This window comes from Pseudorca crassidens, chromosome 9 (assembly GCF_039906515.1).
Source record: "Pseudorca crassidens isolate mPseCra1 chromosome 9, mPseCra1.hap1, whole genome shotgun sequence".
Lineage (NCBI taxonomy): Eukaryota > Metazoa > Chordata > Mammalia > Artiodactyla > Delphinidae > Pseudorca > Pseudorca crassidens.
The window spans coordinates 35,049,997-35,069,696 of record NC_090304.1 but is presented as its reverse complement, the minus strand read 5'-3'; the positions used below and the strand labels follow the sequence as shown (position 1 = coordinate 35,069,696).

General features: G+C 40.3%; 1 protein-coding gene across 2 annotated transcripts in view; it reads left to right on the top strand.

Moving 5' to 3' along the window:
* Positions 1–19,700, top strand: part of NELL1 (neural EGFL like 1) — an 865,825-nt gene that overhangs the window by 787,243 nt on the left and 58,882 nt on the right. Inside the window, exon 16 of one of the 2 annotated variants that reach the window (XM_067749618.1) lies at positions 5,515–5,655. The exons of the other annotated variant lie outside the window; for it this stretch is intronic. Within the exon in view, the coding sequence (XP_067605719.1) occupies positions 5,515–5,655 (141 nt within the window). The remainder of the gene's footprint in view (positions 1–5,514; positions 5,656–19,700) is intronic. 2 annotated transcript variants of the gene reach the window in all.

The window sequence follows — 19,700 nt, the reverse complement described above, 5'->3', positions numbered from 1 at the left end:
GATCCTTTTGGACCCACCTCCTAGAGAAATGGAAATAAAAACAAAAATAAACAAATGGGACCTAGTGAAACTTCAAAGCTTTTGCACAGCAAAGGAAACCATAAACAAGATGAAAACAGAACCCTCAGAATGGGAGAAAATATTTGCAAATGAAGCAACTGACAAAGGATTAATCTCCAAAATTTACAAGCAGCTCATGCAGCTCAATATCAAAAAAACAAACAACCCAATCCAAAAATGGGCAGAAGACCTAAATAGACATTTCCATACCATAATTCAAAAAGAGTCATGTACCACAGTGTTCATTGCAGCACTATTTACAATAGCTAGGACATGGAGGCAACCTATGTGTCCATCAACAGGTGGATGGCTAAAGATGTGGCACATATATACAATGGAATATTACTCAGCCATAAAAAAGAAACGAAATTGAGTTATTTGTAGTGAGGTGGATGGACCTAGAGTCTGTCATACAGAGTGAAGTAAGTCAGAAAGACAAAAACAAATACCATATGTTAACACATATATATGGACTCTAAAAAAAAAAAATGCTTCTGAAGAACCTAAGGGCAGGGCAGGAATAAAGATGCAGACGTAGAGAATGGACTTGAGGGCACAGGGAGGGGGAAGGGTAAGCTGGGACAAAGTGAGAGAGTAGCATGGACATATATACACTACCAAATGTAAAATAGATAGCTAGTGGGAAGCAGCCACATAGCACAGGGAGATCAGCTCGGTGCTTTGTGACCACCTAGAGGGGTGGCATAGGGAGGCTGGGAGGGAGACGCAAGAGGGAGGAGATATGGGGATATATGTATATGTATAGCTGATTCACTTTGTTATAAAGCAGAAACTAACACACCATTGTTAAGCAATTATACTCCAATAAAGACGCTAAAAAAATAATTAAAAATATATAAAATTTTAAAAATGCAAATTAACATTTTTAAAGATCCAGAAATTGTCTCTCAGTCCTAACGAGTGACCTGGTTACAAGGTAATATTAATTTTTTTCTGTCTTCTATTTTTAAGCAGTAATATAGAGTCCAAAGTTAATATCCTATACAATAGGGGAAACAGTAGATTTTGCTTAAGGGTGTTTTTTGTTCATCACATCTATGAAGTTTGATTTTGTTATTCCTGATCTACAGATCAGAAAGCAAAAATTTGGAAAATTCTAAACAATATACTAGTGTGTTGTTGGGCAGGAGTTTGAAGTCATATTTGTGTGCAAAGCCAGTGTTCTCAACCATGGTTACGTGTTTACATTCCAGTTGCACTGACAGACTCTTAAGTGTCTGGAGTACAGGGACCTTCTCTTTTTCATCTCTTTATCATAGGGTGGAATATACCTTCATACAAGTATGCTCAATAAACTTTTGTTGAATGAATGAAAGCATCAAAAGTTTTTCTCATGGCTCAACCTACAAATCCCTAGAAAAGATATAATCAACTATTTCACTGTGAACTTTAACCAATTAATATGAAATACAAAAGGATCTCCTTGGAAATAAACTTTGAGAACAACTTTATTTTGTAAATTTTCAAATAGCAAATCTGAGAGAGAGGAGATCAGATGAGGGAAGAGATTCATCCAAGTCAAGAAACTAGAATTTTGCAAGAATCCAAGGATGTGTTTGCCAATGACTTTTGATAGCAAATTCACTGTACATTCCAAATAGGGTTAAACGCGTTGTTTAGGACACATCCTATGGAAAAACCTTGGGTTGTCCTCTGTTTTTCATGCTGAATAAAAAACTCAAAGTACAAGTAGGATTCTTGATTGAAGGCAACTTTAACTGTGTGTCTTTTGTTGCCTTAAAATCTCTAAAGATTAGACTCAGAAGCAAAGTCTTAAAAACTATATAGTGTCTTTTAGACACTATAAAGTGTCTTTCAGGTAAATAAGATATAAAGATTAAACTAACCCCATAATATTTAATTTTGCAAATTGACATTGTATCTTTGTGATTTGCAAATAGCAGGAACTCTTGTGGTACTTTGAGTCTCTATTACAGCACTTTTTCATTGTTCCTTATGTTCGGTCCATTGTCATTTATTTTTTCATTCATTCATTCCCACAGACTTGTATTGAGTACTTTCATATTGCTTGACATTCACTTATTATTCCAAGAAATGTAAACCTAAGATGTTGTCTCTATTCTTGGAAAGTCTGCATTTGAGGGATGGACACAATAGGGAAATACTGCTGTGCTTAAATAGATGTGTGTGTACATAGTGAGGCATTAGGGAGGGAGGACCTGTTTGTCTGGAGGAGTTGGAGTAGGTGATATCAGTTAGGGTTTGAAGGATGAGTGTGTGTGTTATGTACCTCTTCCTCTTGTTTGAGAGCTCCTGGGTTTCAGGAATCACATCTTCTTCACGTTTGCATCTGTTTTGCAACTGCCACAATACAAATAGCATCCTTGACATGTATTTTCAGCTCAGCCAATATTTAGAGAATTGAATAAATCCATTTTCTTGGTGTAAATCTTCCTTTCTCCATTCATCAATGACATGATGTGATAGAAGAGTGACAAGTACGGGTTCTAGCTCATTCTGAACCTGGTTTCACCATATGTTAGCTATTTGACCTGGGCTATCATGTGATTCATTATGTAGCAGACACTTGGATACAAAAGTGAATACTATAGGTTCCACTCTCAAGAATCCTCCAACATCTTGTTTCCTCTGCTACATTTTCAGGTCTGTGCTGAGATTTAAACAAAATCCTAGGATTTGTTACAGGAAGGAAAAATGATTTTTTTATTTGTCTGTTTCCTTTGCAATGTCTGACACCATGGGATGCACCCAGGCTCACTGTGATTTATCAGAATTCCTTGAGACAGGGCCGGATTCCGTGGTGAACTCACAGAGACCCCGTTCCTGGAGCATCTGTTTTGTTTGTTTGCCCGTAGCAAGTGCTGACTGGGAGAAACATATCTCTTAGGACAAAGGCAGTCACAAACCATTTAACAGTTTTTAAAGTCCCCAAAGTATCACTGAAAAGCCTCCACGTGTTTTCTGTATTTGGGTATGTGGTTGTTGCTTTTAATACTACTGCGACTATACAGAAGAAATAGCCAGTTTTACGAACACGATGAAAATATAAGCACCTCTCAAGTACAGCCTGGTCTCCTATAAAATGAAACTGTTGGCTTCAGTTATAGACCTGGCCCACGAAATAGAAATGTGCAGCCTTGTTTGCAGGTGCTATTGTGTGATGAGCCCTGGTTATTCCCAGTGAAGCCCCAGAATCTGCTGTGTGCAGTGCAGCTCCCAGGCAAGGAGCACCTCCACTACTTTTCTAATTTTCAGTATAAGCCAGGAATACCCCAGTGTCTCTGGGGTAATTGCAGATGTATAATTTGACTGGTTGTATTCACTCCCTATGAGTCTTCCATGCTACACAGATAACTTATATCCTGCTGGATCGTGGAAGCTTTTACTAGTTTCTCTTATTTCATTTTGGGAATAAAAATATCTGTGAATTGAAAAAAAAAAATTGCACATCATTCAGTATTCCCACTCCTCCTAGAAATTTCCTGTAGAATTGAGAGCAGGAGGAATTATTTGTAAGATGTTCAGATAATTTATCCTCCAAACTGAGTTGGTTTTGAGAGTGAAAGAGGCAGCAGGTGACAATGAGACCAACCAGGACATATGATTTCTATGGTTATTTGAGAAGTTTTGCTTTTGTATATCCTGGTTTCCTGACACTAACTGTGGCTAGATGGTTGTTACCTAAGTATTGTCATTAGTCTAGAAATCACAGGGTCTGTGGGGAATCATGACAGACTTTCTGGAAGCTTTGGAAATAAACGTCTGAGGCAAAACGTGTTGCTGCTTCGTTACAGAGAGTTATCTTTCAGCCTCTCATAGAGAAGTTCTCTCTGAAAATCAGTCTTCTAGTTATGTCTGTTCCTCTTGGTGACCTGTATTTAGAAATAACCAAACTGACTTCATAACTTAGGGCCCGGTCCTTCCCCTCTGTGAGACATGGCCTCAAGTCACTTCTCTGTTTCAATTTATGAACATTTTAGTGATTCAAGGTGTGTCCCACTGAACCACACACCTGTAAAATTTCAGAAATGAAACCATAGTTGTTGAAATTTTATTGTTTGGAGATTTATAACAAATGCACACACAACCTGACTGCTATAGCTGAAGGTGCTATAGAAGCACTAGGTCCTGTGGCCTGATTGCATTTAGAAAGCTGAGGGATGCTGTATGTCAAAGGACTGCATGAACTTAATGACACAGCCATAGAGGAAGAAGATGGCAGTTGGCAGAGAAAGGCCAGGATGGAGCTGCCCAGAATAAAGAGCTGCACCTTTCGTCTCTTTACCTGGCTGGAATGCTATGAGATGAGACTGGCAGGTTTCAAACTACATTCACAGCCTTGTGCACAACTCGGGACTTTTCAGTATAATAGATACACTGGTAGTTGATGCCTACAGCACGGCACTGCTGAACAGGATTCCGAAGTGCGTTGTATCCATTATGTGTTATATCTTAGTATTAATTAAATTTCTATTTGTATAAGACTGCTGTAGTTCAGGTGTTTCTAGGAGGACTAGGGGGGAGATTCCCAGCCCGCAATGGCTATATTCCAAGAAATAATTGCCTGGAGAGATTCTGTAAGATGAGCTGAGCCTGGCATGACGACTGACAGCTCATCTTTCTGCAGTGGTGTCATTTTCCTTCAGCTCAGAGGCAAGCCTTTGGGCTAGAGAATCCAGGCATTTGCTGATTCTAAGAAGCCAGATTCTAGAGCAAATAGAGCCCAGAAAACTTCTTTTCATCAGGCACGATTGAAGAATGAGGAGCTCTGATTGACGATCACAAATCAAGTCCTTAAGTGAATCAGCAGTTTTAGAAAGAATTAGAACAGTGGCTCTCAAACTGTGCTCCCCCAAAACTTAGTTTCACAAGATATTATCCAAAGAAAAAGCATTTCTCAGCCCAATAAATTTGGGAAACGGTGCATATTATGATTCTGCTAAGTTTTGCAGGGCATATAAAGATGATAAGTCTCTGAGACTGAAATCTATAAAACATTAGTGTAACACTATTTAACCTAGAGTTTCCTGAACTTATTTGTTCACAGGTAGTTTCAGAGAATACCAAATAATATCTGGGATTACTATACTGAAATCATTGAAGCAGAGAAGAGTCATATACTCTGAATAACAAAACTGTGCCAAACATCCTCAATTTGGTTTCTGGTGATTCAGAAACTAACACAGCATGTGCCGTTAGGAATGTCTTCATGACCATCAGTTCTCATTCATCGTTCAATTTATGAGAAAGCACCCAAAAAACGAAGCTTTCAGTTTGTTTGTTTGGATTCTAGAAAAAAAAGATGGGATACAGTTTTTCCTGTAACTTTCTTTTAGGTGACTAACCAGTTTTAATTGATATGTTGACATGAGCATGTTTTAGGTGTTTATTGAAAGGTTGGTGTCAAAAGAAATTAATGTCCTGGTGGGCTTGTGTTTTTCTCTGAGGCAGATATTGATGAATGTACAGAGGGGATCATTGAGTGCCACAACCATTCCCGCTGCGTTAACCTGCCAGGGTGGTACCACTGTGAGTGCAGAAGCGGTTTCCATGACGATGGGACCTATTCACTGTCCGGGGAGTCCTGTATTGGTAAGCAGCTTTCAGCCATGCCCTCCATCCATCTGGACCTTTGCAGGAGGGGCAGCCTGCTTTGGTAGTCTGTTCAGCTCCCAGTGTTAAGATATGACCCCTCACTGGTTAAACTCATCAGTTTTCAAATTTCCTCCCTCTGCAATTCAGGGATCAGGGCAGGGATTAGGCAGTGCAGGGTTTTAGAACTATTATACAGAAACTGGGGCAGTCAGAGGACAAAGCCTGGGTCTATAGTCTGTGGCTTTTAGTTCTTTCTGAAGGAAACCACGACTTGCTGGAATTTTTCACAGTTTAAGATACAGCTGTGGGAGAAAAGGAAATATTGAGGGACTTAGAAAGTTTAATTTAAATCTCGGCTCTTGTACTACAAAAGTCACTGTACCTCTCTGAGCCTTCTCCTGTGAATACATAAAAATGTGGATAATAATGCACATATATTATTAGATTTAAATGGGATACCATAATATTTAAGGATTATAAGCTTTGGATTGATGCACAAATATGATAGAGTCAAATTAACCTTATTATTGTTGCTATTACCACTGCTGTCATCTTTGCAAGGTCTCCTTTCATCACTTTTCTGCTTGCAGTTCTGTTAACTGCTGAACAGAGGAAGTTAACAGATGGAGTTCTTCCCCTTCAAGACCTTATACCTTTCACAAAATCCAAACAACTGATCAAAAATGTAATCATTTCAGGGGCTTCCCTGGTGGCGCAGTAGTTGAGAGTCCGCCTGCCAATGCAGGGGACACGGGTTCGTGCCCCGGTCCGGGAAGATCCCACATGCTGCGGAGCAGCTGGGCCCGTGAGCCACGGCCGCTGAGCCTGCGCGTCCGGAGCCTGTGCTCCGCAGCGGGAGAGGCCACGGCAGTGAGAGGCCCGCGTACCGCAAAAAAAAAAAAAAAATGTAATCATTTCCATGAGAACCTTGGCCAGTCCAGTTATTTCATGTCATGTGGACTCAGCTGAATTCTTAATGCTGATTTGGACAGACCCAGAGGGCAAGCATTCTGACCATGGGTTCTCAAAGTTCAGAATGCTGAATTCAAAAATGGAAATTTGACTTTGCTCTCTGCATATCTGCATCTTATTTTTTCTAAAGGTTGCTCCTGAGAACGAGTCAGTGTTTTTTACAACTTTTCCCCTAAGATTGCCTTGAAGCAGAGATGAACTGGGGGACAATAGGCACATGGCGTGAATTATCCATTGCAATGTCAGCATTACTGTTGAGAGGCACGCAGTGTAGTTGTTGGAGGCATAGACCCTTGAGCCAGACTCCCTGAAGTCAAATTCCAGCTCTGCCGTTACTAAGTAGGTTGCGAGGTCTTAACTAAACTCTACCTCATTTGTCTCATCTATAAAATGGAAATGTTCATGATCCTGCATATTCAGCCCTCTGCCCCACGTCTATCCGTGTTTCTTTTATTGTTAAAACGATGATTTGCAACCTCAGGGAGAGGTTTGCATCTATCCTGGGTCTTCATATGCTTCCTTTACACGTGGCCAGGAACTTCTGTATGTGCACAACTCAGAGTAAGTAGATGTTATGTGAATAGGGATAGATCAAATGGCTGTTGCTGGATAGAAATATAGAATATTGACATATGCGATGTTACATTTTGGGGCTAAAGATAAAAATTTCATTTTTAAAAACAGTACTTAACATCAATAAATAGGTGACTCTTAGCTTTTTTGTGCATAAAAGACCTTAAACATGACGTAGTTGATCCAATTTGATAACTGCCTGGACCTGCCGTGGTGTCGCACACTTCTGTGCCTTTGCATGGGCCGACCCCTCTGACTGGAATGGAACAGAGTTCTGAGTCAAGGAGCTCTTCTCCTTGATCACGTTGATTCACATGTGAATTTTTGTTCATTTTCCTAACTTCAGCTCATGTTTCACTGGGACCCCATGAAGCATTCTTTGATGTCTTCATAGGAGTTTTCGCTTCTCTCCTCTCTAGCTCTAGAGCTTTTAACCCGGCATATGTTTCTGTAGCTTCACTTGTTGCACTACCATTCAGTTTATTTGCTCTTGGACTAGCCTGTGAACATGAAATGAGGTTTATTCTTCTGTCTCTCCAGCGAGACCCTTTGGTAGTTGGTGTGCAGTAAATGGGAAGATGCAACCACAGTTCTTGTGTCCAATAAAGAAATGCAATCTCAGAAAGAGTGACACCTTGCTTCCAGCCACGTAGCTTGTTTGGTACAAGTCGAGACTCAAGCCTAGGTCAAGGGTGACTCTATGTCCCAGATGCTGGGGAAAGTCCCACTTTATACCTATTGTTCTGCTGTAATTATCAGTTGTGCCCTGTCACTGTCATAACTGTCCCTGTTAGAACGACAGACGTCATGGTCACCTCACCTGCTGATTTCTCTCTGCCATGCTGAGTGACGTGCCCTCCCCAGGGATGCACTTTCTTCATCCATGAACTGCTTCCTGCTCTGCCCAGGAAAATGTCGGTGAACTGGATTCCTTGGCAAGGAATTAGGGTTGTTTTTAGTAGTAACATATTTTCTGAATTCGCTTTCATTTCCTCACCTTTAAAAATAGCTTTGTGTATGGGTCTTACTAAGAACAGAAATCTGACCATCATTTAGGTTATTTTTGGTAGTTGAGAGCACTGTTGGTTCAGAATATTTCTTAGTGTAACAGATGTATAAATCTGATCATGTCACTTTCTTGTTACATCCTTCTAACGCCTTCCCATTGAATGTAAATAAATTTCTATCTTCTTTGCATGGTCTTCCTCCAGGCTTTAGGTGACATTGTCCCTGCCCACTTATTGGGCTTATCTCTTATATATGTTAGCCTTTCTGATCTTTTCATGCCTTGAACATGACAGTGAACTCACCCAGTTTCAGGGCCTTTGGCTTTGACGTTCTCTCCGTCTGGAACACTCAACACCTGTTTCCTTGCATGGTTGTCTTTTTTTTTTGAAGTATAGTTGATTTACAATACTGTGTTAGTTTCCTGTGTACAGCATAGTGATTTGTTTTCTTTTTCTTTGCAGATTATATTCCATTAAAGGTTATTACAAGATATTGGGTATAGTTCCCTGTGCTATACAGCAAATCCTTGTTATCTATTTTATGTATAGTCGTTTGTATCTGTTAATCCCATACTCCTATTTGTCCCTCCCTCCCTTCCTTTCTCTTTGGTAACCATAAGTTTGTTTTCTATGTCTGTGAGTCTGTTTCTGTTTTGTATATAGACTCATTTGTATTATTTTTTAGATTCCACATATAAGTGATATCATATAGTATTTGTCTTTCTCTGACTTATTTCACTTAGTATAATATTCTCTGTGTCTATTCATGTTGCTGCAAATGGCAACATTTCTTTCTTTTCATGTCTGAGTAATATTCCACTCTGTGTGTATGTGTATGTGTGTGGTGTGTGTGTGTGTGTGTATGTGTATATGTGTGTACACACACACACACACACACACACACACCACATCTTCTGAAGTCAATCATTTGTTGATGAGCACTTGGGTTGCTTCCATGTCTTGGCTATTACAAATAGTGCTGCTCTGAACATTGGGGTGCATGTGTCTTTTTGAATTAGAGTTTTCATTTTTCCAGGTATATACCCAGGAGTGGGATTGCTGGATCATATGGTAACTCTACTTTTAGTTTTTTAAGAAACCTCCATACTGTTTCCACAGTGTCTGCACCAATTTACATTCCCACCAACAATGTAGGAGGGTTCCTTTTTCTCCACACCCTCTCCAGAATTTGTTTTTCTTCTTTTTTTATGAATATCTTGAAGTCCTAACTCTTAATTAATTAATTTATTTTTGCTGTGTTGCGTCTTCGTTTCTGTGCGAGGGCTTTCTCTAGTTGCGGCAAGCGGGGGCCACTCTTCATCGCGGTGCGCGGGCCTCTCACTATCGCGGCCTCTCTTGTTGCGGAGCACAGGTTCCAGACGCGCAGGCTCAGTAGTTGTGGCTCACGGGCCTAGTTGCTCCACAGCATGTGGGATCCTCCCAGACCAGGGCTCGAACCCATGTTCCCTGCATTAGCAGGCAGATTCTCAACCACTGCGCCACCAGGGAAGCCTGAGAATTTGTTATTTGTAGACTTATTTTTTCATTTAATTCTTAGCTCGAATGCCACTTGTTTGAGGAGACTCTCCCTGACTATTTTATCTGGGGTAGTTGCTTCATTAGATCACTCTCTTTTATATCTTTTATAGCATTTTCTTTGTTTACAAATTTATTGTGCATATACATATGTGTAATTGTCTCCTGCCACAAATGTACAGATTCCCTGAGGGCAGAGACCTTGTCTGTGTTTCACCGCTGTACACACATTTCATCATGTATACACAATGTAGGCACAAATTAGGCATCAATGCATATATGTCAAATGATTGAAGGAATAGATGATAAAACTGTATCAGGTCAAATTTATTTTGTATTTGGTTTGACACAACTAGTTGTGTAGATTGCAGTGAGTAATGTAAGATGCTAAATATCACAAAATCATGTGAGTCTTTCGTTTCAGAAACATAATATTTATTAAGAACAACCATTACACCAGTACTGGGTTAAGTCTTCTGGGAATATGAGTATAAAGAAGATAAGACCTCTGTTGTTGAAGGATTTATAACTTGAAATATTTTGAATCATAATAACCTATCTTAATGGCACTGAAAATTAGCACATACAATAAGCCCTAAATAACATCAGCTACTAATGCTTACATTTAAAAGAAATAGCAGCATCTAAAACAATCATTTAAAAACCTCTTTTAAGTGTTTTAGCAACATGCACTCAGCTATGCTTTTTCCCCAGACAATAGCAGGGATGGCATATGTTGGAATCTAAAATATGGCAATTACAGGCTTTTAGGGCAACAGTCACCTGATACTCCAAGCCATTTTTTGTTAGATGAGGTTAACACCTGCTCTACTGACTTCATCAGTTACTGGAAACGTCGAACGTTACTAACATCATAAAGAACAGCACCCTTGCAAGATTTACTGTTGCCTCTTTCTGCTAAAGTAGATCATATAATTGAAGAAATGACTAGTCTAGGTATTGCAGAGACAGACGGAATCGCCCTTCTTGAGAAGTTTATCAGAGTCTCCTCTATCTCCCTCTTTCTCTCCCATTTGCTTGTATATGTTTATAAGTCCAGGAGAGATGGGCACACACAGGTTTGCTAGCTGGAATTTGTAGACGAAGATGACAGGGATGCCTTATTACTGTGGGGTCCGGTGCACTTTGTGTTTGGATGCAGTGGTGGGAGTTCAGTGACTCTCAGTTTTCGCATAGAAGCTGTGAGCAGTTCCTTTTTATCTGGGCACAGTTATCTGGGTCATTTAGAAAAGAAAACTAATGTATAATCAACAATGCCATGTCTAAAGAGCAGGATTTTACATATTTTGAAAATGAGATTCAGATTCCTTTGGATGTCAGTCTGTCTCCGTGATCTTGCTTCTGCCTTTGAATCTTTATTTTCCTCTGCTCGCTCTCATCTCCCACGTGAATTCTCAAGCCTCCGCAAATATTTCTTCCACTCTTCCCATACCCTGCACTCTTTACTCCTTTGCTTGTATGCTTTTCCCTGACCATCCCTCTATCCCCATTTCCACTTGTCAAAATCCTGATGAAGTTTTACACCCTAAACTAGTGATTCTCAAATGTGTTTCACAGTAGATTCACGTGAGTAGCTTTTTAAAAATACTTATAGGGCTTCCCTGTTGGCGCAGTGGTTGAGAGTCCACCTGCCGATGCAGGGGACACGGGTTCGTGCCCCAGTCCGGGAAGATCCCACATGCCGCGGAGCGGCTGGGCCCGTGAGCCATGGCCGCTGAGCCTGCGCGTCCGGAGCCTGTTGCTCCGCGACGGGAGAGGCCACAACAGTGAGAAGCCTGCGTACCGCAAAAAAAAAAAAAAAAAAAAAAAAGTACTTATAATGGGGCGTCACACACCTGGAGAATCTGATTCAGTTGGTCTGTTATGGGATAGATTGAGGTCATTTTGTTAAGGTCTACAAGTGATTAGAAAGAATAGTCAATTAACATAGAGAACCACTGTCATATTTCTCTAATACTAAAAAAAAAAAAAAAAGGCCTACCTCTCCTATGTTCTCATAGCCATGTGTTTGCACGTGTTGTATGGAATTTATCAGATTAAGTTAGTTGTCGTCATCAGTTCCTTATAGCCTGCAGTACAGCTGAGGTCTTTTTGTATCTCCTATAGATTTGTATTGAATTAAATTGTATTGTTCATGCAATTTTGTCATTATTGTTATCAAACAAAATTTTCAAATCCTGGTAAAAGCCATTTTGTTGACGGACTCGGGGATAACATACAGCTCTTCCTATGGGGCGCGGCACCTCTTGGCCTCCCATTATTGCGTCCTCTAAAGGGACCTGGTTGTGTGAGGCAGGTTCCCAGACTCTGGAGTCTGTTTTCTGGTCACTGTAAACAGCCCAGTGAGTATTTACTTGTCAGAGCAGCTGCTGCAACTGACATGAACTTGCAGAGCAACATAAAACAACCAGAGAATGTTCCACTGGAATCTCTTGGGAAGGAGAGTTCACTTTTTATTGATTGAAGCATCAGGGCTGATTGAAATGGTCTAAGAATGATTTGGGTTCTGCTGTCATTGCCCAGTGTCTAGTTCTTATAGGAGTGGAGATTAAAAAAAAGGGCTAGAGGGGGCTTCCCTGGTGGCGCAGTAGTTGAGAGTCCGCCAGCCGATGCAGGGGACACGGGTTCGTGCCCCGGTCTGGGAGGATCCCACATGCCGCGGAGCGGCTGGGCCCGTGGGCCATGGCCACTGAGCCTGCGCGTCCAGAGCCTGTGCTCTGCAATGGGAGAGGCCACAGCAGTGAGAGGCCTGCGTACCACAAAAAAAAAAAAAAAAAAAAGGGCTAGAAGCTGGAGATGCTCCCTGTGACAAACCTCACTGCGGGGGGGTGGAGGATTATGAAACCTTAGCCGGTAACAGTGTGATACAGGAGAGGCAGGTTTCCAGTATATACTTATAGGATTGTTGGGATTCAAATCCCAGCTGGGCCGCTTTCTAGCTGAGCCACATTTGGCAAACTATTTAACCTCTCTCTCTAAACCTTAGTTTCCTCAGCATACAATGATTAAAATAATATTTCCTGGTGGAATTTTTTGTAACATAAGTGTTCCTATATGCCAATATCCTAGCAAGTAGTAGATGATAATAGTCAACATTTAACTTCCCTTCGCCTAAATCTCTCATCTGTCAAGTGAAGACAGCAACGGTGATACTAATAAGAGCCAACATTTATTGAGAGCTTACTTTCTGCCAGGCACTGAGCAATTTACAGAAGTGCTGACCTCATAAATTGCTGTGGAGTAATTGTGAGGATTAAATAAGCTAACGTAGGAAAAAAACATTCAGCACTTGTGTTTTTAAGTGCTCGATAAACGTGAGCTATTATCATGAACTGAGCACCTACCCTATGTGCCAGGGAACTTCATGCATTACATAATTTAGTTCTCACAACTGTCTTAGGAGGGAAGCCCTTTCACTGTCATCATTTTAAAGATGTGGGAAGTAAGGTCCCAGGGATTAAGATAACTTGTCCCAAATTCCACAGCCAGTAAGGCTGTAATCCAGGTGCCTTTGATCCCAAATCTTCTTTCTGCTTTTAGTATGTCAACACTGTAGAGCTGTCTGGAAAGGAGGAGACCTGTGATGAGCCACAGACAGAGGAGCTGTTAAGCAGAGCAGCTACAAGTCAAGGAGACAAGGCAAAGAGAGAATGAGGGAGTATAACTGAGACCCAGACAGAGTTGCTGTATTCTGTCTGAATCAAGAGCATTGGGGAATTGCTTTATCCGAGGGACTCAAGGGCTGTGTCTTTGGGCCCTCCTGCTAGACCAGGAGCAGGATGTCAAGGTGGCAGGTTCTTGACAGGTAATCTGATAGCATCTTAGCCTTAACAATAGTATCACCTGGCTATCCACTGATGCAATTACCTTCCCTGCATTTTTGATGATATGAATCCAGAGTAGAAAAGGAAAGGAAGGCGTGGGGAATAAAGGGTATGAGAAACGGTGGTAAGTAGATGTTTAACTAATTATATTTGTTCTTTCATTCATTCATTTATCCCCCGCTGCTCGAAAGTAGTTAGTATATACAAAGAACACACATTCAGTAGGGTTATTAAAATAAAAATATTTGAAAAATACAGAAAATATACTAACCATGAGAGTTAACAAAGACGTTTATGAATATCCTGACAGGCAGAGCAAAAAGGAAAGCATGATTATATGAACTGGTCTAATCTGAAAGGAGTTCGCATAAAAAGTCTTTAAGGAAAAAGGCTCAAATGTGCTTTTTCTCTGTTCCAGAGCAGAGATATGCCAGGGTGGTGAAAGCATCTTTGTGGACCAGAGTATTTCAAGCTAAGAAAGTTTCAGAGACAGAGGCATACACACCAATCTCGGAACACTCATTGGATTTTCTCTTTGCCAAACAATAATACCCACCCATGCATAAAGTATTTTCATTGAAACGGCTCCTGCCCCAACCTTCCTTGATAATATTTAAATGATCTCTCATTAACTTCAAAATTGATATTTGTTGCCAAAGAACTTTAGGTTTGGTTTTCATCCAAGTAATGAACTATCTAAGAGACTTCCCAAAGGCAGACACCACCTGGCCATGTCGCTGTTTAAATAGCTTTATGCATCTAACTAGCAGTGGTGTGAAGTACATGGGGCTGTGGTCTGGGGACTCAGGGGAGCTCAGTTGCTTGGCACAAGATTGCCACCTTCAAATGGACAGAGAGACCAGGGACAGACACCACCTGGGTATGGAATGGATATGGAATAAGATTGGTATAATCAGGACACAGGATGGAGAGGATAAGAACATTTCCCAACATCTAATAGAGGGGATATTCTGGGTTCCCCAGAAAGGGCCTTACCGTGGATATTAACACACAGTTGCAAATGTTAAATCAGATGAGAAATGTGTCCCATCAGACCCTCTGCAAGTTTCCTGCTCCCCTTCAAATCCAGCCATGCATACATAAGCCTGGAGCTGTTTAACTGTAAGTTAAATTGGATATATTTGGGGGACTTCTCGAGGAAGGCAAATGTTCCTCCTCAGTTTTGGTGATAAACATTTCAAACATATAATTTCACAAAATGATGTCAGAATAGCATTCATCGCACTAAGCTCAGGTGTGAACGCAAAGTCCGTTGATCACCCTCTGCCTATCCGGGCTGACACAACAGGCCTATGTGATACTATCCACTTCAGCTCTGGAACTGAAACAAGACATCTCAGGGAATTATCCTAACAGACCTCAAACTAGCGACAGGGTCTATCCTCTAAGCCACCCCTGGCCCTGATTAGTATCTTTTCAGCGACAAACACCTTCCTAATGGAAGCTGTGACCGGCCATGGAACAGATAAATGCACAGTGCATGGAGAGCCAGGGAGCTCCATTCTAATCCAAGTGAAGGTCACCTGGGTGATAATGAAGAGGAGAAAAACTAGAAAACTATTAAAAAAACAACTCTTCACAAGGATTGCCATGTTATACTTATTATAGCCACAAAAATAAGCCTGCCGTGGTCTTAGCACTAAGTTAGGTGATACGAAGTGTCCAGAGAATTCACCCCTAGGGACTTTAAAACACCAAGCTGGAGACAAAAGTCAACATATGCGAAACAACCAGTAGCATTCTGATACAGGTTATAATCTTATAATTAACTGTAAAATTATAGGGTCAACACTGTATGTAGGTAATTAGGGAGGAGAGTGCTTAGAGAGGATCAAAGAACGGTCATGCCAGATTGCACGGGGGTGATTAGACTTGAAGGATGGAAGGGTTTATGTGGTTTATAGATATAAAAATAAAAAATAAATATTAATAATAGGGAAGATTGATTACTTCATGTTCTAGTCACTCTTCTAAAAACTTCACATTTTCTAACTCATTTTATCCTCAAAACAACTTCATTGGGTGGGAATTTTGATAGTCTCTACTTTATGGACAAAGAAACTGAGGCACATAGATGTTCCATAAATTGCCCATGGTCATCCAGCTATTAACTGGTAGATTTCTTCTTCCAGAAAGGGTTAATCAACGTCCTTTCTAGGAACTGTGTACATGTTTAATATTTTTGAAATATTAAGCAACAGGAATATTACTTTCTTTATTGCCCATTAAAATCTTGCTGCAAAAAATGGTACTATAAAAGCCACATTTTTATTTATTGAATGCCAACTGTGTGTCAGTTCACTTTCAAAAACCCATTGTAGGTAGCAAATGAGGAGAAACACGTCAAGCAGCGCAGCCATGTGTGAAAGAGCCCATGTTCTTTCTACTCCCCCAGTGGCCTCTGTCAATTGTATATTAATTGTAGATAATTTACAAAAGGATTAAATTAAGTTGTGAGTATTGATCATTATTCAGATAATTGCCTCATTTTCTACTTCACTGTGTGCTTATAGATACATACCTGGTATTAAGTCCATAATTTTTATATTTAGTTTATCTTACGTGTGTGTACAGAAGGAACTAAGGTTTTACTCCATACCAATGTATTCTGGGGGAGTCATCACATATCTGAACAAAAGAGAGAGATCTAGGATGATGGCCATCTAAGAGGTCACCTGAGTATATCAATCATCAGTGTGTTCCCCTTCTGAGAGGTTGCCTCAAGGCTATGGGAACTTCTAATATTGCTACATGGTATCAGGTCACAGTCATGAAGATCCAGAACTTCAGAGTCCGAAAGACAGGCATACCTGAAGAGCTGCAGCTGGCTCGCACTCCGCTCAGCTGCTGAGGTGTGGCTGTTTGCTATCTCCTGTCCCCAGCTACATTGAACTAAAAAGCACAGCTCTGCTTCGTAGGCCTATACTTTTGACTGGAGCCCGGTTTCTGCCTGGCAAAAGAGAGCAAGAACAAAGTGATTGTGACTAATTGAAGCTTTTCCTTTTCCCTGCAGTTGACATCAGTGGTTAAGACCAGACTGGGGTGATGCCTCCAACAGAGCATTTATCAAAGTCTGGATCTTAGGGCACTAATGCTGGGATATTTTGCAGCAAAGGCTTTACTAGTAAATACATCTGGGAAATTCTAAATAGAGTTAAGGTGGTTTATCAACTGCAGGGCTTTTCAGAGCCTTTACATTGAGAGTGTCCAGAATTTATTTGGCTTTAAACCCTTTTTTTCCTCCTAGGCATCCTATGGATTTGGCATTTCGTAGAATATGCTAACTGAAAGCTCAGCTGAAAAAATGAATATAGCCTACTCTAACAATTTTTAGAAAACATTATTTGTTCAGTATCATTAAATAATGTGCTGTTCAAAAGAGGGTTTTTGTTTTTTTTGTTTTTTCAGTTCTGCAGCAAAATGTTTTTGGGCATAATACTTGTCCTTTAAGTACCAGCAATTTTTATATTATTATTTAATTTTGCTATAAGAAAATCATTTGAATATATGATCTTTTGTCTCTTGCATTCTTTTTTTCCTGTGATCATTAAAAATGTAAATCACTCAACTCTACTGTCCTGTACTGAGTGATCTTCTAAAGGCTTATTGGGGCATAGCTGTTTTGTCCCTAAGCTGAATGGTCCCAGTCCTTATGTTTTTGACAAACATATTTCTCCTTTGAATAAGTCTTTATCTCCTTCATGTATTACCAGCCTAACCTGTAATTTTTTAAATGATACCAAGAAGATTGCTTTCCTTTCCACTGTGGTAAATGAAGACTTGGTAATTTGATGTCTCAGGCCACAATAACTCAGAAGGAGTAATTAGAAGCCAGTTGCCTCTTTAGGCTCTGGGGATGTAAAGAGGGGTGATGCAGGTCTCTGGGGTGCTCCATGACAATTCTACTTTGCATGAATCAGCCCAGTGGGAGTTCTGAGAAAAGGAAGCAAGTCAGATGGCAGCTGTGAGGAAGGCTGTATTGGAGATGGGGGGGGAGGTCGTGCAGTGGCTCATACAGAAGGAGTAACAGTTGTATGATATACAAAGAAAAAGTGATATTTTTCCCTAAAATAAGTACTTTTCAATGCAATTATGGTTTTCTTTAAGGTCTTCTCTTTGAATATGAACTTGGCATTTTTACAAAGATCAGGCAACAACAGAAGCACTTTGATTTCCTCCTACACAGGATCTTGAAGCTAACACCATGCAAAATCTTCTTCATGAGTTTTAAATGACTTTCTTTTCCTTTCTTCCTGAGGAGTTAATCCCACATGAGTGACACTAGAATGACGGGGGGTATTCCTAAAAATAGCTTCTTAACATTACTTCCTGTGAACTCAGTTTCATGTAGCTTAGGGCAGAGGTTCTAGAAGTGTGATCCTCAGACCAGCAGGATCATCATCACCTAGGAAGCTATTAGAAATGAAAATCCTCCACCCGCCCCCAGACCTACTGAATCAGCAAGTCTGGGAGTGGACCGGTGATCTGTTTTATAATGCTCCCCCGTTAGTTGATTCTGATGCCCACTCATCTTTGAAAACCAGTTTGGTTTTTTGTTTCATTGAAAGGCTTCAGAGGGGTCCATGCATGCCCTGAATCTGTATGCAAGTATGTGTATATGTGTGTACGTGCATCTTTTGGAGGAAGCAGAACCATATTTTTCACTCGGATCTCAGAATGACACTAACTCCAGCAAGGTAAAAACCACTGCTTAAACATCCGGATCCAGCACTTGAGGGTCTCTTGCTGAAATTATTTGACCTGAAAGCCACACACATTATGTTTGCTTACAAGCCATTGGCTAGAAATAGCTGTACAGCCCAGTCTGAATGCATGAGTTCAGGGAAGTATAATTCTCTGTGTGTTCAGAAGAAGTAGTAAACCCTAAGTCTCTATCACATTTCCATACAATAAAAACCATTTATCATAGATAATAGATAAATAGATAGATAGATAGACTGATGAGAAATTGACTAACTCCTCTTAGGGTTGGGGCATATGGGGATGGCAATGTATATGGGAATTTTTCACAGAAAATATGATATTTTTCACAGGGTCTATAGGATGAGAAGGAAATTTTCCAGACAAAGTAGATATTAAGTATTCCAGGCAGGAATAGTAGTCTGATTGGGGACAGAATCATGGAAGAGATCTAATTATGTTCAAAGGATGGTGAGATTTCCATTGTGGATGAAGTACATGATATATATGGTCATGTTATGGGTGAGGAATGGCAAGAAAGGAGCCCTGGAAATAAAGGTAGAGACCAGATTATGAAGGGTCTTGTGTTCTAAGCTAAGGAGTTGAAAGTTTTGAATTATTTCATAAATATTAGTGTCTCTAAAGGTTGTTGAAACATCTATTTTGTTGCGACAACCCTGATACTTTTTAAGTAGCTATTTTTAATATAAAAGATAGCTATGTAAATAGAATAGTGTTTCCCACAAAGTTTCAAACCCTCTATCAGACATGTATCATTGTGATTTTCTACATCTGTGCAATTTTGCTTCTCCTGTTCCTTTTGCTTGGAACGTCTTTCTTCTGAAAAAAGTGAGGCCATCAGAATTAGATGGCTTTTGATCATGATTATTATCCAGCAACTCCTGTGTGCTAACATTTTGGCCTGTAGTTCTCACAACAACTCTTCAGTTTCGGTATGATTCCTCATTTTACAGAAAGAGAAAATGAGGAACAGAGAGGTCTGCTCTCTGCCACACAGCGAGTAAAATTTCTCAGCTGAGAAATTGATATGACTTACTAAAGCAGTTAGTTTAGGGATACCTATGAGTAAAATATTGATTCAAATTCAATTTTCTGCCAACTCCTAGAAATATTACCTTGTAGCAGCTCAAACTGGGTCATTTTCCTGCTAAAAAGCCCTTGAGATAGTGAGAGAACGGTGTGATCTATTAATCTAATCTCTCTTTGAAGAGGCCGAGGCAGGGAAAACAGGAAGGTGCTACTGTAATAGTCCGAGCAGTAGAGATGGAGAGGGCAGAGTAAGCTACACTATGGGGTGGATGGTGAGCGTTCTGTATGCTCCAATTAATTGTAATTTTTTTAAAGCGGGATCTTGCCTTCGTTGTTT